The sequence below is a fragment of the Erpetoichthys calabaricus genome, chromosome 10 (genome assembly GCF_900747795.2).
Source record: "Erpetoichthys calabaricus chromosome 10, fErpCal1.3, whole genome shotgun sequence".
In the NCBI taxonomy this organism is placed as follows: Eukaryota; Metazoa; Chordata; class Cladistia; order Polypteriformes; family Polypteridae; genus Erpetoichthys; species Erpetoichthys calabaricus.
Window position 1 is genome coordinate 99,352,188 of NC_041403.2, and position 24,480 is coordinate 99,376,667.

Sequence of the window (24,480 nt, forward strand, 5' to 3'; positions counted from 1 at the left end):
CACTATCTTATGGAAGGCTGCCATTAAATCTTGAAACTTGAGAAGCTTTCTCTTGCTTATTTTATTTGCTGACCTGGTACACTGATTTGTTTCAGGTTATGCTAATGCCACCTTTTGTCCACACGGTTATGGGTGCCGCAGTCTTGTGATTGCTGAAAATCAAGTCATTCTGGACGTAACGGATCATGCTATCTACATTACTGTTCATGTACCTGAAGGAAAAACGCTTTGGCTGGTATGTGTTATTGTCCTGCCATATTTTATGTCAACATGTGTATTAAATGGCTGTCTGTTGATGGTGTGCATTCTACTTTATTATCATAGGATTACATTCTGGTGGTGCCAGAGGAGAGTTATAGCTCTAACTACTTGGACGAGGAACCTTTGGACAAATCCTATGACTTCATCAACCTCTGTGGAGTCAACAGCTTCTACATCAAGTTAGTAAATTTTTAATCATACAAAATGATCTCACATGGCAATTTCGTCATCCTGTGTGGTTTTCAGTGGGGTGGAGTTATTATGGGATGGATGAAAAGTGCAAGTCCATAGCATTTTTGCTGTTCCATGGAATTGGGGTGACGATTCATATGAAATGTGTCTCTGCTTCTTGACGGTAAGAAGGTACAATTGTACCATTCTGTTGAAGTATTCATCCTTCAAGAACACAGTTCTTGACTGACTTTGAGCAACAATTAGCCACATTGCGCAATGTGACATTGCGATTAGTGAAATTCTCTAGAAAGATCTAGTGGATGAGCACAATGATCTGCTCAGCGTTCTCTCCAGAAAATTGATTGGAGAACATTCCTTGTGATTCCTGTTTCAGGCTGGCTATTGGTATGTTTTTCCTAGATGTACAATCACAGAACAAATGAGTGGGAGTCTCTCATCATTCCCAATAGATTATACAACTTTCTACATGAATGGTTTAAAATAAACTCATTGTCTTAAAATGGAGTACAAAGGACTGTCTGAATTTTCAAGTGTGCTCAAAAATAACAGAAATGTACCACAATTGACCACATGAATGAATAAAATGTATCCCAATCTGTGGAAGATCTTGAACTACTGAATCAGTAGTTTCATGTCTCTCCATCATATAATCGATTCCTGAAACTACCAAACTAATGCAGGTTCATTGAGAGTCAGAGATTCTCCTGGTATCAAGCACTCTGTGGTAGGACAGTCCATCACAGGACACAGTTACTTACTCATACCAGAAACTCTGCAATTCAATGTTATCCTAATGTACATGTCTTTGGGATGTGTGAGGAAAAATTGGAAGAAGAAGAATTGCAAGTGCGTATAAACTCCCCACTGATGGTAAAGTGGCCAGGATGCAAACCCAGTGCTCTGGAGCTGTGAAATAGCAGCGTTATCCATTACACCCCTGTGCCACCCTTATTGTTTACCTTTCCTTTTAAACTACAATGAGTTCTCATTTTTGTAAGGGTACTTTAGAAGTTCCTCCTAGAGCAGGAATCAACACTTGGTTGAGCAAAGGTTTAATTTGAAAATTGGGGAAAGTTTTTTTTATTCTTTTAGCACATTTATGATTTCTGTTCAAATAAATTGAATAAAACAGTAAGAAAATTGTCATTGTGATGCAGGTGATTAGCTGATCCTGCCACCACCTAGAGAGACTTAGACTTACAGAGAATATGTAAAAACAGGGAGTAAGTTTGTGGACTTTCTCACAATATTCTTATTTTGCTGCCTTCTTCTGAAGCTGGTGGGATTGCCTCAATCCCCATAGTGGAAAAACAAAGCTCAAAAGTGGATAGGTAGACAAATATAAGTCCCAGGAGGACACAGAGTCCAGTATGTGTGGTGTGTACAATGAAGTGTCAGTATAACAATCCATTATCAAAGCAAACCGTCAGGAGAGTCAAAGGCCTGCTCACAAAGAAGACTGATTAGTAAAGGTTAATTGTGCATACACGGGGGTTCGAAGCTAAAGGAATTTTCTCCTTTCACTTATCCTGTGTTAAACCTGGAAACTGTTATTCTACCGTTTGGACAGTCTTTTGGTTCTACGCTTCTTTTTCACATTTTTCTGTTAAATGTATATGTCATACAGTATCCATGTTGTGCTCTTTTTGACTGCGTAACAAATTTAATTGTTTCCATTGTAGTCTACATGATGAATTCAACAGAATCCCAAAGAAAAGTTGGGGGTGCCCCATTTAATGCACAAAATAAAAATATTCCCCAGAGCCTAAAGAAATAGGAGCTCAAGGGCACAGTAACTGAAATAAGGCCTTGAAATGGCTTCTTTAAAGGTTGGGTCAGGTTTGGCGAGCTCCGCACTGCTCGTTGCTCTTTCGTGGACATCTGCTTTTCATACTGCCTGGTTGGAAAGGGCGGGGCTTGACTGTCTCAATTGCCTTCATTGGGCATCTTTATGACACTGTGAGGGAAACAAAAGGAGATGAGACCATTAACGACATTGACCCCTTTTGTTCCGGTGGGGTATCTCATATCTTAGACGAGACCAGAAGGTCATCTTCTGAAGCACATGTGTTACACCAGTTATGTATTTGTTGTGATTTCTACTTATATTTGTATATATATGTTTATTTACTTGCCGTGTTCATTTCCCGGGTCCTCCCTGCGTGGAGTTTGCATGTTCTCCCTGTGTCTGCGTGGGTTTCCTCCGGGTGCTCCGGTTTCCTCCCACAGTCCAAAGACATGCAAGTTAGGTGGATTGGCGATTATAAACTGTCCCTAGTGTGTGTTTGGTGTGTGGGTGGGTGTGTGTGTGTGTGTGCCCTGTGGTGGGCTGGCGCCCTGCCCAGGGTTTGTTTCCTGCCTTGCGCCCTGTGTTGGCTGGGATTGGCTCCAGCAGACCCCCGTGACCCTGTAGTTAGGATATAGTGGGTTGGATAATGGATGGATGGATGGATGTTTATTTACTTTTTTTTTGTCATTTTTTGCATCATTGTAATATTATTTCATTTTTTCATTCTTTCTTTTATTCTATTTGTGATTTTTCAACTATTTTCTATTGTTTTTTTCTATTGGTTTGATTTATTCACTATATTGAATTCTGCTTATGCCTGTCATTAGTAGTGCATGGTGAAGTGCCACAAGGTGATCACTTGATGTATCTTCTAACATATATGAATATAGTTTAAAAATAAATGTGCATTTAAAGAGTGGTGCTGCATACAAAAATGTCTGATGTCATTATCTGTCATACTTCATCCCCAAACATGCATCTGCTGAAGTATGAGCCCCCCAATTCATACTGCTGAGGTACAGAGGAGCTCTAAAATACATTCAGTCTCTGACATCGTTTTTTGTTTTTTCTTCTTTCCTAGCCCTGCTACTGTAACACCATTCTGCAAAAACTCAGCCATTTCATTGTCAGCGTTCTACAATAATGGAGCCCGGCCATGTGCTTGCCATGAAGCTGGTGCGGTGAGCCCTACCTGCGAACCCTTTGGAGGACAGTGCAGCTGCCGTCCCCATGTCATCGGGAGAGACTGCTCGCGCTGTGCTACAGGATACTGGGGCTTCCCTAACTGTCGACGTAAGTCATTTTTATTGGGAGGGTGAAATTTCACACATTGTGAATACTTTTAAGAACCATCAAAGCCCTTTCCCTGGGAACATTCGTATTGCTCCTTCATATTCAAAGTTAAGTTTCTGAGTGTGTGTTTGGTAGATCTGCACTTGTAATCTCCATCCTTGTCTGTATAATTGTAAAAAGCTTCGCTAATGCTGGTTTTGATGGTGGTGTCCTAGAACAAGATCTATTAGAGGCTCCATTTTGTGTGCCATCAGTTGCAATAGTGTAGCGCATCAATGATTTTGAAGGAAATAAAATAACTGCCATTTGTTTTGTATTTTTGGCATAGTTATTGGGCCTCATTGAAATGAATTTCACAATGAAAAAGAAAGAAGCAAATTCCACCAAAGAAACAGTAATCTTTGAATCAGACTATATTATTATTTTCTTCCAGCAAGATTAAATAATTGGATAAGTCTGCTAGTGTAGGGCCTATCAGGTGCTTCAAAGCTTGTTCCTCCTGAATGAATAAAATAAGTTTTATTTTTGCAATATTTTTTTTTAAATTGCAAAACCTACCAGGATGTTAAATCTATCCACCGCTCCATCTTTTGATCCCATTAATTCAGTGTACACTAGAGTGAGGCTTAAGTCTGTAGCAGCAGCAACAGTTTTCAGGATGGAATCAATCCTGGACTGGCCGCCAGCCCATCACAGGGCACGGTCAGTCATGCTGGGCCATTGTACAATTCTCAGTTTGCCTAGCAAGTACCTTCTCTGAATTACCTCTGTCTGGCATAAAGTCATGAACTATTTGAACAGCTTGAACAGCTTTGCAGAACAGCTTTGTACATTGACTATTCTGTAAAGATTTCCTGTAACTGATTCCTGGCTCCTAAGAATATAAGTGTTTGTGTCTGCCTTTGTTAGAGCCTTGCTTTCCAGGACTTCCTTTCTAAACATTGAAAATTGACTTCGTAATTCCCATGAAATGTCCAGCCGTGTATGTCTTATGTCACTGGTTTTGGAGACAAAGTCTGTTTGGCAGCCAGACACTTTGAGTTTTTGAAAGATACAGGCATTTCAATTTAGGGACACTGATTTTCTGGGTGATATCTGATTGCCTTGGGGCTGCTGTCTGTAGCAATCAGTAAAATTAAGCATGATATTTATACTCATGGTCTGACCAACTAATAGTCATGTTGGTGGGGGGTAGAGCCTATTCCAACCGCATTAAGTGCATGACAGGAAACAGCTAAGGACAGAGATTAGTTCATCCTGTGGCCCACCCACATGCACATACACACACAGAATGACCACGCACATTCACCTGCATATCTTAGGGAGTGGGGGAGAATGATTAGAATTTGCAAACTCCATATGGAAAGCAACATTGCAATGGACTGTTACCCAGCAAGATAGATCCCTCAGATTATAAATGTCATTTATGACACTATGGAGTCCATTTGACTAACACAAGATTATATAAGTGTCAGACATACAGTACTTTGTCACAATCAAGTAATAATAAGCATTTGGTTCCAAAAATCATTGTGTGCCACAGAGAAGCACTAAGCAAAAAATAATAAAGGAAATTACAAAGTGGAATGAGAAGACAACATTTTTGCTTTAAGAATTTCACTGTACTTTGCATATGTGTCAAAAACTCTAAACCTACTGTATATATTCTTTTCCAAAATGTTCACATTTATCTAGGGAGATAGTTCAGATCCAGTAATGTGGATGCCATTTTTGAAACTTTTCTTCACATCCCCACTCTTGTGTTTTCCATCATGAAAGAGATTTATGACTAGATAGGCTGACATGGTGGCCTCAAAGATCAAGCACCCTACCTGCAGAGTTGGCACATTTTCACCACGTGTGGGTGGGTTTTCCATCAGGTCATTCAGTTTTCCTCACAAATCCACAGAGATGTATAGGTTGAGTTCACTGATGACTCTGAATTAGCCTTTGTGTGTGTGAGTGGGCCCTGTGATGAACTAGTGTCATCTGATCACGTCTAGAGCTGATTTAAAGTTAGCAGCAGATGTTGCTAGGATAGATTATCCCACAGTCCTCATTGGATTAGGCGAGTTGTGTTACACATGTTATTTCTGTCTACAAAGAGTATATCACAAAAATTCAGAAAATCAAAAAGTTGCATATGTTTGATTATATAGCATGCCTTCCCTATGGCCGGTCTGTTTTTTCAGACAGCTTCAGTTTTGTAAAAGATATGGCTCAAGGACTAAATGGCAGTAGGGTAATGACTAATAATTTGGGAAAGTGAAGTAGCATGGAGCTCACTGAAACTACTGTATAATATGTCTAATTCTATAAGGTTAATACTTCAAATTCAAAAGAATGGAATTGTTCATTCCATACTCACACAATTTTAACGCTTTGTTTCGCCAATTTATTTTTGTATAGCATGTCAATGTGGAACTCGACTGTGTGATGAGGTGACAGGCCAATGCATTTGCCCACCGCGTACTCTTAAGCCTGATTGCACCATTTGTGAGCCTCAGACCTTTGGCTGTCACCCCCTGGTGGGGTGTGAGGAGTGTAACTGCTCAAGTTCTGGAATTACGGCCTTCACAGACAACAGTTGTGACATAGAAAGTGGACAGTGCAGGTAAGACCTGGGATGTGGGTGTTATTTTGGATTGATCAGTAATTGTCAGTTTTTATAATTATGGTTGTCATTTACTCATTTCTAGGAGTATTATTTTTTCCAGCCTGACAAATAAATAAACATCTGATATCCTGATCATTATATGGAATAAATAAATATTTGGCCATTCTATCACTGATGACTGTCATCATTTCTAGATTTCTTTTACTTGCAGTATATAATTAAAAATTAAGAGATAAATGAAACAAATAATCATATTTAACCCTGTTCAGTAAGAACTTTGAGTAGTATATAACTCACCACTCTTACTTGACGTCTATGGAGCATTCAGCAGAGACAGTCCTATCAAAACGCCTCCATCCATTATCATCACTCTCTCGCATCACTTTGGGCAGTATCGGGTTCTCCAGAATGAAGTTTTTATGTCAGCCGAGTCATACCCACCAAAAACACGTTCTGTACAAGCAGTTTACACAACTTCACCTTCTTCCAGCTCCACTCTCTGGTTGGCACTGTTACTGAGGAGCATTATTCCTCATCTGGAATTTAAGAGTTAGTCACCTTTAAAGTTCCATGTAAATTTTCTGCCTCATAATTTTTTCCTGAACATTACAGTAAAAGTAAAGAGATAACAAATACAAGAATGGCATGATTAATTAAACAACTCTAGGAGCAGTTTGGACACATGGTGGGCCAAATGCTGAATTCCATGACAATGCCATCTTAGCCCAGAAAGGGAGTTAATGGTACAGAACAAAGTTGAAGGACTAACTAGGTGAGGCATCACATTTGATCTTTGAGTCGGGAAGCATGTCACATTTTTAATAAGTGTCGTGGCTGCATTGAACATCTCAATGACAAATTACACAACTCATGACATTTCGGCACAGTTTTAAGTTTGCAATTGCACCACAATTATCTCAAACTCGTCTTATGTTGGCTAACAATTAAAGGGCTTCCTGAAAATGCCAGTGGCAGTACAAATCCTTTCCAGGTATATTTCATTCATCCAGCCTCAATCTTCGCCTGTCTTTATTCTTTTTGCATTCTGTTTTTGGTACAAAAACCCAAGACATCAGATGGACACGTCTTTCTTTTTTTGACTCAGTTGAAAACAATGGCTTGCTTCTTTCCTTGCAGGCACATTTTATGCATTATTACATCTGGATGAGTGAGAAATGGTTGTTAGTTTTTGCATACAGCCCAAACTCAAACAATTTTGTCTTGTTAAGTTGTACAGTGCTATGACTGAGTCCGTGAGGATGTCATCTCATGCTTCTGGATGGTTTCAGGTGTGCGCTGCCACAACTTACTAAAGTTATGTAAATGAAAGTTACAACCGCAAATTGCTTGAAAGGTTCTGTAGTGTGATAGGAGGATGCTCAAAACCATTTTAGTGTGAGGATGCAACATATTTGAGCTGGAGACAAATAGTAGGAAAAAGTAGGAACACGTTAAACTCTAATTAAAGATAACAACAGTTAATCAAGAATTACTATTGGTGTCAGATAGTAAAGAGTCAAAAACTGGTTAGAGCAGGAATAATGACAAAACAGGATCAAAATGAAAAGTGTAAGACAATAGAGCTTGAACTAAACAAGGATCTGGACATGAAGGACATAATCACTTGAATATAGAGAAGGGGGAGTCAGGAACTTGTATCAGTGGTTAAGCTTATGTAGCTTCAGGTGATTGCCAAGTAAATGGTGCCATTCAGCAGCAAGAAACAGTGGGACTGGCCAAGGAGAAAAGCAGAAGTGAGCCAATGCAAGATCTCAGGCATTTTAATTACATAATGGCAGTGATCAAAGGAAAAGCAATATGATGATAGTGATGTTTTATTTTTAGAAAGTAGAGTAGAAGTTACTGAATTAGACTAGATTTTTATGTTACAAGTGATTCTAAGACCCTTAAACCGTGTTGTATAAATACCTTTAGTATATAATGAGACCAGAACACAGTTACTTTTTTTTTTTTTAAGTTTGGCATCCAGTGTCATCTGGTCATTTCTGATTTACTACAGTGACCTGCTAGCTTATAGAGCACACCGTTTTTCACTCTGCCCGAACACAAGTCTTCTTAGGCTTCAGTTCCTTGTTTTATAATGTCCCATGTTTGATGCCTATCACATATTTCTTCCACACAAAAGGTTGTGTCTTTGATCAACAGGAAGTAGCAAGGTGATGACAGACATGATAACAAGAGATGGTCCTTTACAAGTCATTGCTCTCACCTGACAGAGAGGAATTTGGTGTTAAAATTCCTTCACCCTTATCTCAGTGAAGGGAATTTTGGAAATTCTTCAGGTCATTTCAAAAACTGATTTCTGTACTGTGTATCATCCATAGAGTTGTCTATGTTGCGCCTAAACTATCATATCGTTTTTTTTCTGCTTGTCGGCACCACCATGAGCACTGAGCAGAAGGGAACAGGACATGCCCCTGTGTCTTTGTTGAATGACAGAATGTTGAATCGCTGATTAGCTCTCACCCTCCATCATCTCACTTATTTTCGATAGCCTATACCTTAATTCTACTCATTTAAGGGGATTGTGCTAGCTTATTTTACCCTAGTTGTTTAGGACCCTCACATTAATCAGCTATGTTGTTTTGAGATTTGATTAACATTTTAAAAAATCATTATTCCCATTCAAATGCATATTTATGACGTAAGTTTATCTCTTAACATCTGTGTACACAATGGGACAGTAGAAGATTTCTCTATAAATTGTAGATTTTAAGTATCTTAGTAATTGGAATATTAAATATGAGTCTTATTTATCCACAATTCTTAATGTAATATAAGTATTAGTTCAGCCACATTTAACTAAAACATTGAATATGGTAACACAGAATTCACTGTTCTTAGTTTTTTTATGTGTACTTATGAATATGTAACGCTAAAAATTCACAAAAGAATGTATTGAATTTTTGTCATATTACACAGAAAAGTTTGGAAGCATTATATTTTTTTTCCTCCAAAAAAATTAAGTTAATGAAAATTAGACATTTCTTATTTAAAAGGCAGCAGCCCAAACCAAAAGGCCAATTTTGAATTATTTATGTGTTTTTGCCATATATAAGGTTTGTAATGTATCACTTCAGTACAGTGGTAAATATCATTTTTTCACTAAGTGTTAGCTTAGTGTAAGAATCCATCAAAAATGTATACTTTTTTTAATATGTTATTTACCACTTGTGGTTTGTATTGATGGCCGAGAAAAAAATGTAGTCTTATGTTTTAATGGAGAACAGAGATAACAAAGTCTCTGACAGAATGGGCCTCTATTGAAACTGGCACTAGATCACAGCAAACAATCTCAAAAACCATCATAAAAAAATCTCATGTTACTCCTGTACATCAAGTTGTATGCTCATAACTTGCAAAACATGTGTTTTTTTTTTTACTAAACTATTCTAAAATAAATTATTCCAGGAAAGGACAGCATGGTGGTGCAATGGAAGTGCTGCTGCCTTGCAGTAGGGGGACCAGAGTTTGCATCTCAAGTCCTCTCTGCTTAGAGTTTGCATGTTCTCCCTGTGTCTGTGTGGGTTTCCTCCAGATGCTCCGGTTTCCTCCCATAGTCCAAAGACGTGCAGGTTAAAATGATTGGTGGTACTAAATTGCCACAATTGTGTGGTTGTAGTATGAGTGTGTTCACCCTGTGATGGATAGGCACCCTGTCCAGGGTTTGTTCCTGCTTTATGTCCTATGCTAGCTGGGATTGGCTCCAGCACTCCAATACAACCCTGTTCAGGACAGAGTGGGTTAGAAAATGGCTGACTTCTACAAAATCAGAATAGTGCACAAACAGGAAACGCATTCAAATAGGATCAAGCTTTTGAAATGCAGGGCTGTTTCTTGACCAATGAATAGGGAGAGAGGCAGATCTTCAGTTTGAAAGTGCGATCCAGTTTGAATGTGTTTTCTGTTCAAGCACTGCTCTGATTTTGCAGAAGTATTTATCTGAAAATAGATTAGCCAAAAATGCATGCATTTTGCATGTTGGGAGCATACAACTGAATGACTTGACAAGTGGATTATGTGACACAAGTAACATGACATTTTTTTCAAGGCTCTTTTTCATGTTTGCTGTTGTCCAGCATTGACCATGACAGATGCCCATACTATCAGAAACTTTGCTATCTTCATTCTCCATGAAAAAAAAGGTTTTTGTTGGCTATCACTCCAAACCACATGGTGTAAATAGCATGGTGGAGTATTCCTTAAATCACTTAATTCAAGATCTTTATTGTCCTTGAGGCTGAAAACTTCTCTGTCTAGCACCTTAATTATGGCTTTTCTCATCCATCTATGTTTTAACTCAAGCTTCTTTCAATGGCCTAACCGTCTTTTCTTTTATCTGATTTAGGTGCAAGATCAATATCATCGGGAGACAGTGTGACCGTTGCTATTCTGGCTTCTATAGTTATCCAAACTGTAGGAGATGTCAGTGCAATGAGGCAGGCACTGAAGCAGATTCCTGTGACCCTGTCACTGGCCAGTGTCACTGCAAGGTAGGTGATGAGCACTCAGGTCATTACGGAGCCCCTCCGTAGGAAGAGGTCAGTCACTTATAGGGCGGCCATGGAACAGTCTCACTTTTGGGAAACTATTTTAGTATTTGTACATTGGGTTTATAGATTAAGTCTTTGGTTTTTTAAAATTTTATTTTGGAAAAATATGAAATGTTTATTGTTAATTGTAAATTGGGTTGCAATTCATTAATGAAAATAAAAAAAAAAAATAAACTCTTTAGTTAAATTCAGTTAATCCAAGGTTGATGAGTCATGTAGCGCAGTGTTTCTCAACTATTGGGTCACAACCGACTTTTGGACTGCAGGACTGCCACCAGTGGGTTGCAAGTCATTATCGTGTATAATGGTAGTGTGTTGTGAGAGGGTCTTACAGTGGGTTGCCGCATTCAACTAACCAAGGGGGATTTCGCTGACAATCACGCTCAAGTCACAAAAGGGGAAACCCGCTCTGATAATCATTTTGCTCTTGGTGGGTCATAAAGAAACTTACATGAAGAAAAATGGGTAGAAACACCAAAAAAGTTGAAAAACTTTGATCTAGAGGTGCTATGCAGTGCAGTTATGTACAGTATATATACAGTATAGAGGTGGCCTACTATAAACATTTGACTTTCATTTTAATGATTAATTTTTAAGTAAGTTCATCAATTCAGTATTGATTGTAATAGAATGACTTAAAAATCTCAGACATTTCCTCGGTTAAGTATCACGTGATGGTGCATACTGTAAACTATGCTATGTGTGATAAATATCGATTAACTGACTGGTTGATAGACTCCCTATGCAATGACAATGTTGCATTGCTGAAATCATTTAGCTAAAATTCACACTTCGAAAATATTAAACCACATTACGTTTAATGTCTTCGTTTACACTGAAAAAAGCATAACCAAGCCCCCTATTCATATATCTGAGAAGCTGCTCAACTGAAGAATGGGCAAGTAATCCATTTGGCAAAAATCTGTCCGCCAGGAAAGATCCAAATCACATACATGGAGGACAAAGTAATACGATTGCAAGTAATTGGTGTTTCAAAGTTAGCCAGTATGAGCGATGGCCCTGTGTTGGTAAATGAAGGTTGAAGGTGTTTCTTTAATGTATTAATGTTAATGCAATCCATTTAAGGTCCATGCACAACACACCCACGAAAGCATGTGCCGGTTTAATGAGAGGATCACTGGTCAGCAGCAGCGCTGCAATCAAGATGCACCGGCTGCAGGATGACTGACGTAAGGATAGTGGGTTAGTGTTAGAGGGAAGTTGGTTGCATTTGGTTAGTGAGTTTTTTTGGAATGGAAAAGAAAGCAGTCACTGGTTTAAAGAGGTAAAACAGAGGAAGACAAGTTGGGCAACATCCCTCTGGTTTATTAGTCTGTGGAGAGCAGGACGGAGGGCTGGATGATAGTTCCACAAGGTGGATATGTTCTTGTCATTGGAATAGCTTTAAATTGTAGCAGTTGAGAGAAAGAGAGACCACGGAAACTGGTGGACGGAGGGAATTTTGATGCAGTGGCATCCAGGTAAGGGCATTGAACCCTGGGAGCTGCGGTGACCAGTGGAGGTGACATCTCCATGTACTGAGAGTACATGTGGTGACTGTCTGAAGTGGTGGATCAGCAGGATATGACTGGCTGCGTCGAGCTGTGTCAGGAGGACTCCAGGTGTCCTGACATGGATGGAGACAGAGTAAGAAGGCACAACATTGATTTAATCTCACCACTGTAGGTTTTAACATATTTATGTGAAAATGTTATTGGCATCCAACACAGATTTTTCACCTTGATTTACTCTTTATTACTCTATGTTTTCAATAAATTCAGTTATTGTTTTAAACAAGTTAGTATCGCCTGTTGACCATCTTGCCCTGGTTCGTCCTCAGTCATGACTATAGATGCCCAGGGTACAAGAAGGTGACTCTGGCTGATGGTCCAGGGCATCAAATCCCAGATTGGTTCATGCTTTGCACCCAATACTTTTAAAATAGACTACATCCCCATAACCCTGAAATGGATTAAGTGGGTCCAGAAATGAATGAATGGATTAGTATCAGTAACAGATCCTTTTGTATAATCATGATGTTGGCCTTTTCTGCTGTGTGCTTGATGTAATTTTCATAGTAAAGAAATAAGTGTCCCTTGTTATCATATCAATCAGTTTTACTATTAGACACTGGGCTTTTGTAATTTTATTGTATTATATAAAAATTAAAACAGACTCTTCATATTCTAATAAATTAATTATCAATAATAATAGAATATGACTTTTTCCAAAAGCATCCTCCATTTGCTATAACACATGTATAATATGAATAGCCTCAGGTCTTTACTAATTAAATAGAGTATATCTGTGGATCAAGACGATTATCACAAGAATTCTCTTCCCAGCAGTGAATATTAAATGTGTTATTTAATTAAAATTAAATATGGAAACATTAAGTATATTATTTAAGCTTAAACATTGTGCCTTATTATACAGTTTTCAAAATATTTGACATGTTTCATACTAGAAAAAATAGTCAATTGGCACAGATAACCATTTAGTAAATGGCTAACTGATGAATGTTGTCTTTTTCTCCCTTTTTAAGGAAAACGTTGAAGGCCTGAGGTGTGATCAGTGCAAAGCTGGAACTTTCCACTTAGACGCCACAAACCCAAAGGGCTGCACCAGCTGCTTCTGTTTTGGGGCCACTGATCGGTGCCGCAGCTCAGACAAGTTCCGAACACAGGTAAATAAATAAAAAAATGGTGGAAAACAAGTCCATCGACATCCTTCCACAATCAGATTTACCTTGTAGTGGGACATTATTTATTTAGTTTTATAAGATTATTAGAAAATAATTACATTTTTTTTGTAGAAATAAACTTAACACCATAAGGTAGGTTCCACTAACTTAATACTGGAAATAAGAGTTAAAGAGCTGGGCTTCATGTGTACTATTGTGGTACTTGTACTTATTAATTTGAAAACACTTTGTAAGTTTAGCTGAAATTCAGATATTAATTCTATGTATTAAATAATGACTATAAATATATTTCTAATATTTTTGTTAGAACATTATAATATTGTAAAAAAAAGTCTTGCAAAGAACAGGCCTACTATAGTATAGCATTTAACTCAATGCTTACAAAATATTATCAAGACAAGATTTGACAGCATTAGGTCTTGTGCATGCAATGTGTAAAATATGACATCTAAAAATTTTTCTGGAAATATATTTTTCTTTCCCTCTTACGTGTTGCATTTATTTTATGAACATTCATGATTTAGGGCAGCATTTCTCAACCTTTAAGTATTTATGACCCGAGTTTTCATAACAGTTTTAATCGTGCCCCCCTAACGTTTTTTTGAAACCCTAATAAAATTTGTTCCTATATTTTTTGCTGCCGATACACTGCTACAAGTTTAAAATTTCCCTACAAATAGCGAAATTACGCCACATATGGCAACATTCGCACCCCCTTTTTCGTTACTTCCCTAGGGGGGCACGCCCCACAGTTTGAGAACCGCTGATTTAGGGCTTCTTAAACCTCGCAGCCCCATTTATACTTGTTTGCCACTTTTTAGTTAATTTCATTTTCCGGCACCTTCACTTGTGTCTTAGAGCTGTATTACTTGAGCAATATGTTTTGATTTTTCTGTTTAGCTAATGGACATGAATAGCTGGGTTCTCTTGAATGGCGAAAGGCAGGAGATACCAGTTTCTGTAAATTTCGATCAGAACCTAGTTGAGGCAGATCTTCGAGATGTGCCTGACGTCAGTCAAGAGCTGCACTGGAGTGCCCCACAAAGCTACCTCGGTGACAAGGTAAGGAACATGAGCATGTTCAGAATTTAGAATTTGTTTTTTTCCTCCCAAGAAAGCCACATTTCACTTTTGGCAACTGCAATTCACTCTGAGCACTAACTTTCCATATCTACTCTGTGCCAGGTTTCATCTTATGGAGGATTTTTAAGCTATCGACTGCTTTCCCAATCTATGTCTGCTAGGGGTGACTCTGCAGCCCCACTACCAGAAGCATCTCGTCCTGATGTCATTCTTAAGGTATTGGGTCTTTTTTGCATAATAAATTTAAATTCAAAACCATACTAAATTGAAGTCTGTGTTATGTTTCTAGTCTACCATACTAGAGCATTTCTCAAATTTACCTCATTATATATAATAAACAGAGCTCAAACAGCATACTGTTGGATTCCACACGTCAGTTACACAAAATGTACAATTGAAATTCCTTAAAAATGTGCTAGTCCCCAGGCTAATACAAGCATTCATTTAAAGGTGGGTTGTATCTGGAACCCGATTCACAAAAAAGTGTTCCAAATATGCTCCATGTGCCTTTGAAAGATGTGATCAATTAGACTGAAAGAGCAGCTGCTCTAGTTTTAATTCACCCAGCTACTGTCCAAACCTGCTTTTTCCATTACAGCGCCAGTCCAACCACTGGCTTTGTTGCAGCATCCAGCCTCAGATTGTATGCATAGGAATTGCAGGATAAACTTATGTCCACACACACACCAAGTTACTCATTTTAGAGTCCTTAATTAGCCTAGCATGCATGTATATGGAATATGAAATGAAACCTCAGGACCTCAAGAAAACCTTTAAGGGTCAAGAGATGCTGGGCAGTGTCTAGATCAAGAACTGGAGTTATGAGGTAGTAGTGCTACTAGTGCCAGCCTTTCTTCATACTGATATATAAAAATTAGAGACAGGGATCTGAAGAAGCAGGCTTCAGTATCTTGAGGTCTTCATTTAATTTTTATATCTCTCCAGTTGCTTAGTCACCTTTGAACATGCAAATTGACTCCATCATGGCATGGATTCCGATCCATTGTCTAACATCTCTTTTTCCTTAAATATTTTATTTTGTACTTTGTAAGGCAGCCTAGCACAGGAGCATAACTTTAATTACAAATGTTAGAATGGGCATATCTTAATTAAAAGAGGCGACTTTATGTTGACTACATGCCATAACTATTATTCCTACAAAACTGGAAAAAAGGTGCAAAAAAATGAGCAATGAGTACCAGAAATATACATCTGGCTTTTACACGTTTTAGAAAATCTGTGATGTAAATCATACCAAATCCTTTACATTGGTACTAATATATAGAAATGCAGTTGAAATGTATAAATTGTATATTTGTTTTCATCACTCTGCAGGGCAACCAGATGACGCTGGTGTATCTGGATAAAAACTATGCTGCCTCCGGGGATCCTCATGAGGGTCGTGTCTTACTGGTGGAGGTAAGCAAAGTTTTTTATGTTTGAGGAGAGGCCACAAATTAGATACCAGTAATATGACAGGAGAACTTGTGTGAAAAAGACTAATCAAGTCAGTCTTCTTCCTCTTCTTCTTCCTCTTCATCTTTTCTAAATTCTATATGGGGTTGATGTTCTTGATCCAACATTCTCCATGCAGCTTGGTCCTGCATCTCCTCGCCAGTCAAGCCCTTTTCCTTCAGATTTTCTTTTACTTCATCCGTTCACCTCTGCTTTGGCCTCCTTCTCTTTCTCTTCCCCTGTACTTCCATTTCATTCACTCTTTTGCCCACATATTCATTGTCTGTCCTCATCACATGTCCATACCACTTCAGCTTACTTCCCTATGTTTTCTTAGATGTCTCACCAAATTTTATTATACCTCTGATTGTCCATCCATCCATTTTCCAACCTGCTGAATCTGAACACAGGGTCACGGGGGTCTGCTGGAGCCAATCCCAGCCAACACAGGACACAAGGCAGGAACCAGTCCCGGGCAGGGTGCCAACCCACCGCAGATACCTCTGATTGTTTAATTTCTTATTCTGTCCTTTTTTGTAACTCCACACATCCATCTCATTATTCTCATTTCTGGTACATGTAACTTCTGGGTCAGCTCCACGTTCCCTGGTTACTTGCTGGAGTCTGTTAAACTTTGAAAAGTTGATAATGTACCCAAGGATGAGCAGGGCAAATGAGGACACATGCAGTCATCTAGAGGTTGGTGCAAAGTGTTAGAGTGCATCTGTTAAAACCAAACAGTGTCCGAAGTGCAGTGCAAAAAAGATCATCAATAAATAAATAGACCATAGAATCAAAGAACATGGAAGATGAAATATTAAATATTAAATAATCCACCAAAAATGAAGCAAAAAATATCAGACAGGTTTCTTCTTTTAAAAACAGAAAGAAGCCCTAATGCCTGTTTCTGCCGACAGGTGCAGTCATCCAAGTAATCCCATGTTAACGTTCTTCGATAAACTCTACTCACCTCTACCTCAGCCAGTCTGTCTGTGTCAAAATGGAGACACCGTACAACAGGGCCGCTCCTTCTCCTGTGCATTTTTCAAAGGAGCACCCCTTCTCCACCCACACACTTGAGCACTCCCCACCACCTGCCTCCATTCCTCATAACAGTGGCTCTCCTAGACCTGCCTTTTTCTTCTCCCGTAACCTCCGTTCTCTCTTTCTCATTACTTTCTGTCATTTTTTTATCTCCTTTTTGATCTGAGCTCCCCCTCTCTGTCATGAAAGCTCCCTATATAGCCCTTATTGTGTGCAGGTGCTATCCTCCACCTACTCTGAGGTATGAATAAAGCACCTGACTGACCTGCTCTCATTTGCACATGAATGTGCGATCAGCACCACAATCAACCTTGGAGTGTGCACCCACAAACCTCTCTCATCCTCTCTATTCCTATATATATTTCAACATATTTACTCTTTACAATAACTCCCCATGTAGGCTAAATTCTGAATCCTGATCATCATTAAACCTCATATATTTTGTCTTCTTCCTGTATGTTTTCAATCCCCTATCTTCCAAAGCTCTTCTCCATTCTTCCAACTTCCTTTCAGTTTCCTCTTTTCTAGTGCTACACAACACAATTTCATCAGCAAAAAGCATGAATTGGGGGATTGGTCTTCTATCCCATGACTCAATACATCCATAACCAGATCAAAGAGGAAAGACTTAAAGAAGATCCCTGGGGCAGACCTAATCTAACTGGGTTCTTGTCTGTTACCCTAACACTGCTTTTAACCCGAGTCCTCATTCCCTCATACATATCCTGGGGAATCCTCACATACTACTGTGGTACTTGTTTCTCTGATGTGCACCAGACATCTTCATGTGGCACTCTATCATAAGTCTTCTCCAAATCAATAAACACCATATACAAACCTTTCTGGTTTTCTCCAGACAGTGTTCAGAAGCCATTAAGAAGGCAAACAGAATGTTAGGTTATATAGCACGATGTGCAGAGTACAAGTCCAAGGAGGTTGTGCTCAAGCTTTATAATGCACTGGTGAGGCCTCATCTGGAGTACTGTGTGCAGTTTGGTCTCAAGGCTACAAAAAGGACATAGCAGTGCTAGGAAAGGTCCAGAGAAGAGCGACTAGGCTGATTCCAGGGCTACAAGGGATGAATTATGAGGAAAGATTAAAAGAGCTGAGCCTATACAGTTTAAGCAAAAAATAATTAATAGGAGACCTGACTGAAGTGTTTAAAATTATGAAGGGAATTAGTCTAGTGATCAAGATCAAGACTGTTATTTTAAAATGAGTTCATCAAGAACTTTACACAGAGAACCACAGACACATGGAATAAGCAATCAAATAGCATGGTAGAGAGTAGGAGTTTAAAGACTTTCAAAACTCGACTTGATGTTTTTTTTAGAAGAATTAAGTGGGTAGGACTGGTGAGCTTTGTTGGGCTGAATGGCCGGTTCTTGTCTAGATTGTTCTAATGTTCTCAAAAAAGGCTACACACCCTTATTGAAACTGAAGTATTATTCTAATCCTAAAGTGATTAATTTGTTTTTCACTTAATTAATATTAGTTACGGGATATATTTGATTTAAGATGAAAAGGGTTTGCTGTTTTGGTTTCATCCTTTACATCAGGAAAAAGTGAAATTTCAATAAGGGTATGTAAACTGTCCCTGGAGACAAAGCAGAGTAAACATCTTGCCAGATTTATATAAATGACTTTGATTTCATGTCATAATGAGGATCTTTTTTAAAGAGTGTCATGTACACCATTGAACAAGGTACTTAAGAAGTTACTGCACTGACATTTGGCTTCACACTGAGTTCATTCTGAGAAGTGATAGTATTGCACCTACTATGTTTTAGCTGTTTTTGAGAATAAAAAAAAATCTTAGTTAATGTTCTGTGAGTAACACCCACCTGAATATAAATAATATCTGACCACTTTGCACGTCTGCCTTTTTAACAGGGTAATTTCCGGCATGCTCAGACCAGAAATCCTGTGTCAAGGGAGGAACTGATGATGGTCCTTGTTAGTCTGGAGATGCTCCAGATTCGTGCACTTCATTCCCAATCTTCGCTGGCTGTGTCACTGGTGGAAGTGGTGTTGGAGGGGGCTACGGAGACATTTGGAGGAAAAGCTGCCAGTAATGTGGAGATTTGTATGTGCCCTGCTAATTATCGTGGGGATTCCTGCCAGGTATGTGGAAATAAATGCATTTATCAATTAGATAAAGGAGGGAAAACTTCAAACACAGTCAAGGAGGTGACGTATGGCAAAGTGGATGTTGGAAATGGCTTGTAATGTTTTATGACTTCTTACAGGAATGTGCGCCAGGATATTACCGGGACACCAAGGGGCTTTTTCTTGGAAAATGTGTTCCATGTCACTGCAATAGTCACTCAGATCAATGCCTGCATGGGTCAGGCATATGTATTGTAAGTGAGATTTTAAAGCATTATTTTCATCATCATTTGCAAAAATAAAGAATTAGTGTCCTAAGTTACCTTTAGTGCATGGCTGTAAATTTAGTAGGGCACAAGTATAGCTCTGAATAAACTTTATAAGTTCCCCAAACTTGTCTCACCCCATCTTGATTATTAGCCTGAAGTCAGATTACTTCTGCCTCATTTTATTTGGTTGTGAGCAAGAAATGTCATGTAAGACACTCCACGTACTCCGATGTCTCTTCTAGATCTTTAACTTTTTCCCTGTTGCATCCTACAGATCTAACACATCCAGATTTCTCGTTATCTTCTATTCAGCACCATAAAATTTAAATTGTTCCATTCTTCCTATGACTCTTTTATTTATTATACTTTAAAACCTGGAGGCGAGTGGAGAAACATCTAAGGTCATGTCCTAGATAGTATTCCTACATGCTAGTGTTTTATAATGAATCTTTTCATATTGTTGCTCGTCCTTTCATAAGTGGGTAGGCCTGGATAATATAATGTTTGGAGATTGGTTTGATGATTCGCAGTTCCAGATACTCCAACCCCTGAAATCTACCCCCTTTATTTCTTTTATTTTCCTTCTTTTTCTAACTTCAATTAAAGTCAGCCCTCAGAGCATGTAGAATTTATCTGTCTTCCCTTCTTCCTTATTTCACCCTCTGTAGATCTACGTTAGGTGCTGTTTTATGCAAGCCTTCCTACAAACAGATTTCTGTATGCTCAGAAATCAACCTCCCATACATTTCCTCCCTGATCTTCAGAAACATCAACTCATGTTCAAAAATTCCTAATCACCAACATGCTGTATTTCAAATTGTACAAAGACTTCACAGTGCCACCCAAAGCCATTTCACAATGGGTCATTCCTCAAGCTCTTTCTGTCAGTTCTGCTTTTTCGCCTTTTTTTACATATTGTAGGACTATTTTCTGAGTCCTGCAAAAACACTTACAGAATTACAGATTTAATCATAAAAAAATGTTTGTTTCAGCCTGCATCTAATAAAAGTTGCCAGAGCATACAAAATGGTGACACTGCTATTCAAAATAATAAGAAATACTACTTTGTTTTTATTGTATCAGTACAATGATTCTTCTGCTATCATGTCTTGTGTTATAATAATAATAATAATAATAATTATCTGCGGTGGGCTGGCACCCTGCCCTGGGTTTGTTTTCTGTCTTGCGCCCTGTGTTGGCTGGGATTGGCTCCAGTAGACCCCCTGTGACCCTGTAGTTAGGATACAGCGGGTTGGATAATGGATGGATAATAATAATAATAATGTGGGAATGACTGTGAAGATATAGTATATGCAAAAAAAGTTTAAGATTTCAGTCTTTTGGCTGGTACCTCATCCTGGGTTGGTTTCAGTATTTTGTCCAGTGATGCTGAAATAGGCTTTCTGCTTACCTCAGCAATGAACTAGAGAAACTGTGTCCATTAAAAACAAAGATTATGAAGAAACAAGGAGGTCAGAAAGCTAATAATACTGCTTTCTTTCTTTCTTTCTTTCTTTCTTTCTTTCTTTCTTTCTTTCTTTCTTTCTTTCTTTCTTTCTTTCTTTCTTTCTTTCTTTCTTTCTTTCTTTCTTTCAGAACTGCCAACACAATACTGAGGGGGATCATTGTGAGAGATGTAAATCTGGCTTCCTAGGAAACTCCACTGGAGGCCACACTCCATCCTGTCTGGGGTGCCCATGCCCACTTCAGGTTTCCTCTAACAAGTATGTTTGCCTTACTTTGATGTACTTACAATACTGATCATTAATTAAGGTGCAAATAAGTCAGTTGTCACAAAATGACATTAATTTAAATGTTACAGCGGGTCAAAGTTAAATCCCCTGGAGTCACTCAGCATTAGTGAATCTGAGTATAGGTTATGAAAATGTCCAGCATCAAGTCTCTTGACTGCATTGCTGCATTTATTCTTATTATATGGTGTTTGGTATGATGGCTGGTCCTCACCTTGAGCTAGTGCTGGTGGGATAGGCTGTGACCTCCTCCAACCCTATATTGGTTTAAGCGGGTATGAGAATGTTATGTTGTTTGCTAATTCCAAAAATGACCTGTCTTAGTATGCATAATCAATCTCTTTTCTTTCTTTCTTTCTTTCTTTCTTTCTTTCTTTCTTTCTTTCTTTCTTTCTTTCTTTCTTTCTTTCTTTCTTTCTTTCTTTCTTTCTTTCTTTCTTTCTTTCTTTCTTTCTTCCACAGTTTTGCAATCCGCTGTATTGAGCGAGTGTCCAGCATGCAATGCCTATGCATGCCAGGTTATGCCGGCCCTAAATGTGAGAGGTAAGCACAACAGAAGGCAGAAATATGCATCCTTGTTCAGTGCTACTTTTAATGAAAAACAGTACTATGTATTTTATAGAGTAAGCTAATGAGTGAATGGTACGCATTACATATTCTTAAATGAACTTTATCTGTGAATTACAATACCAACCACTCCACCAATGTCTGTACCTTGTTTTTATTCTAATATAATCTGATTTTGGTACATATTGAGTATGTTTCAGACTTCAGCCTGATTGTTTGGATTGAGCTGGCTATCACTTTTGCATGCTGACATTTGTTTTTCATACATCTCTTGTTAGTTGGAATGGTAATTCTAATTCTTCTTTTTCATTTGAAGTTGGTGAGCATTAACGTTTTGAAAAACACTAAGCCATTATAGCCATAGTAACAGGAAAGGATGGTCAGTTAGTAGCCATCCAAACCCGGAATACGACAAAGATGGCCAAAGCCTACAGATGTATAGCAGTATTTCTGAAAAATATATGATTGAAAGATTAAAAGAAGGAGAACATGGAAATCTTGCTGCCATATTGGGCCTGGCGATTGTGCCTGTTTTGTTATATGACTTGTTTTTTGTAAACTTTGCAATTTCCTCCCACTCCCTTTGATGTTTTCTGTTAACGGTTTTGGTATTTTTGGTCATTCTTTCCCTGCTACTAATCTGATAGGGTTGTCAAGTGTGATTGAAAGGGCCCTATTTAGAAAATATGTTGGCCTTGGCTCAGTACTGAGACATTTGGTTCTTGTTGTTTGACTACCTTGCTTGAATACTTTGTAAGCTTTTTTTAGTTTTTATACTTTTGATTTTTTGTCCTCTTTTTTGCCTTTTTATTTTTTCCTTGTGAATTATTGCTTTTGGAACTTTTCTGTTTAATAAACCTTCCAAAAAAGATTATTGTTTCTGATCTTTTGACCCAGTGGTTTTCTCTCCCTTTTTGAGGTATGAGAAAGAGTAGTGGAAGCTAGGTTAAGAAGTGAGGTAAGGATTAGTGAGCTGCAGTATGGTTTCATGCCAAGAAAGAGCATCACAGATGCTATGTTTGCTCTGAGGGTGTTGATGGGGAAGTATAGAGAAGGCCAGAAGGAGTTGCATTGCGTCTTTGTGGACCTAGAGAAAGCATATGACAGGGTGCCTCGAGAGGAGTTGTGGTATTGTATGAGGAAGTTGGGATTGGCAGAGAAGTATGTAAGAGTTGTACAGGATATTTATGAGGGAAGTGTGACTGTGGCGAGGTTTGCGGTAGGAGTGATGGATGCATTCAAGTTGGAGGTGGGATTACATCAGGGATCGGCTCTGAGCCCTTTCTTATTTCCAATGGTGATGGACAGGTTGACAGACGAGATTAGACAGGAGTCCCTGTGGACTATGATGTTTGCTGATGACATTGTGATCTGTAGCAATAGTAGGGAGCAGGTTAAGGAGACCCTGGAGAGGCAGAGATATGCTCTAGAGAAGAGAGGAATGAAGGTCAGTAGGAACAAGACAGAATACATGTGTATAAATGAGAGGGAGGTCAGTGGAATGGTGAGGATGCAAGGAGTAGAGTTAGCGAAGGTGGATAAGTTTAAATACTTGGGATCAACAGTACAGAGTAATGGGGATTGTGGAAGAGAGGTGAAAAAGAGAGTTCAGGCAGGATGCAGTGGGTGGAGAAGAGTGTCAGGAGTGATTTGTGACAGACGGATATCAACAAGAGTGAAAGGGAAGGTCTACAGGACAGTAGTGAGACCAGCTATGTTATATGGGTTAGAGATGGTGGCACTGACCAGAAAGCAGGAGGCAGAGTTGGAGGTGGCAGAGTTAAAGATGCTAAGATTTGCATTGGGTGTGATGAGGATGGACAGGATTAGAAATGAGTACATTAGAGGGTCAGCTCAAGTTGGACGGTTGGGAGACAAAGTCAGAGAGGCGAGATTGTGTTGGTTTGGACATGTGCAGAGGAGATATGCTGGATATTTTGGGAGAAGAATGCCAAGGATAGAGGAGCCAGGCAAGAGAAAAAGAGGAAGGCCTAAGAGAAGGTTTATGGATGTGATGAGAGAGGACATACAGGTGATGGGTGTGACAGAGCAAGATGCAGAGGACAGAAAGATATGGAAGAAGATGATCCGCTGTGGCAGCCCCTAACGGGAGCAGCCGAAAGAAGAAGAAGAAGGTCTGACCCTTTTTGATATGTGCAGGTCTGTCCTGCATATAACAGAAAGTGTCTGGATCAAGTCCATTTTGAATTTTGAGGCCAACTTTAATTTAATTTGTCTTTGAGCACAGGTTCATACTCAGGAAAACCCGAGCAGTTCTGATAGCTAACTGGAAAACTACTTTCTTACAGCGTGTAACAAACATGCAGAGTGGATGTATTAAACATACAAGCTAAAGCGTGAACTAAACCTTAAGTGTTTTTTGTGTTAAAAGAATGTGTTAAATTAAATAAAAATCTTTTAGCAGAAAACATACTGTCTCCAAAATTTAATCAAATCTCTATGTATGCCTTTAATTTGTTATTACGCAAGTAAAGGGTGATGTTTAATAAGTAGCTGATTCACATATCACAGTTCAGGATTAACAAATAATAAAACTGTTACTAGGAAGAATTTGCTTGGGGGCTGCTACTCGGTTGTGTGTCCTCACCCAGAGTCGCTGGATGCAATTGAAGAGCTCAGTTCCAAAATCAGCTAAGTACAAAAGATAAATTTTGGAGATAAATAGGAAAATCTGGGTCCGTAAGCAGATTTTGAAACTAAATCCCTAAAACTATAGCGCTACACTGTTGCAATTAGCAGGTTTTGAAG

The 24,480-nt window shown here is 38.7% G+C and overlaps 2 protein-coding genes across 3 annotated transcripts in view; one reads left to right on the plus strand and one right to left on the minus strand.

The window, feature by feature from the left end:
• Window positions 1-24,480, minus strand: part of LOC114658415 (cadherin-4-like) — a 2,147,065-nt gene that overhangs the window by 721,074 nt on the left and 1,401,511 nt on the right. The window lies entirely within an intron of this gene.
• lama5 (laminin, alpha 5) overlaps window positions 1-24,480 on the plus strand; it is a 266,233-nt gene that overhangs the window by 186,258 nt on the left and 55,495 nt on the right. For both annotated transcript variants that reach the window (XM_028811670.2, XM_028811671.2), the window contains exons 32-44: window positions 96-235; window positions 325-440; window positions 3,327-3,538; window positions 5,948-6,152; window positions 10,525-10,669; window positions 13,275-13,415; window positions 14,334-14,495; window positions 14,619-14,732; window positions 15,852-15,935; window positions 18,909-19,139; window positions 19,265-19,378; window positions 20,990-21,117; window positions 21,607-21,687. In XM_028811670.2, the coding sequence (XP_028667503.2) occupies window positions 96-235; window positions 325-440; window positions 3,327-3,538; window positions 5,948-6,152; window positions 10,525-10,669; window positions 13,275-13,415; window positions 14,334-14,495; window positions 14,619-14,732; window positions 15,852-15,935; window positions 18,909-19,139; window positions 19,265-19,378; window positions 20,990-21,117; window positions 21,607-21,687 (1,873 nt within the window). The remainder of the gene's footprint in view (window positions 1-95; window positions 236-324; window positions 441-3,326; window positions 3,539-5,947; window positions 6,153-10,524; window positions 10,670-13,274; window positions 13,416-14,333; window positions 14,496-14,618; window positions 14,733-15,851; window positions 15,936-18,908; window positions 19,140-19,264; window positions 19,379-20,989; window positions 21,118-21,606; window positions 21,688-24,480) is intronic.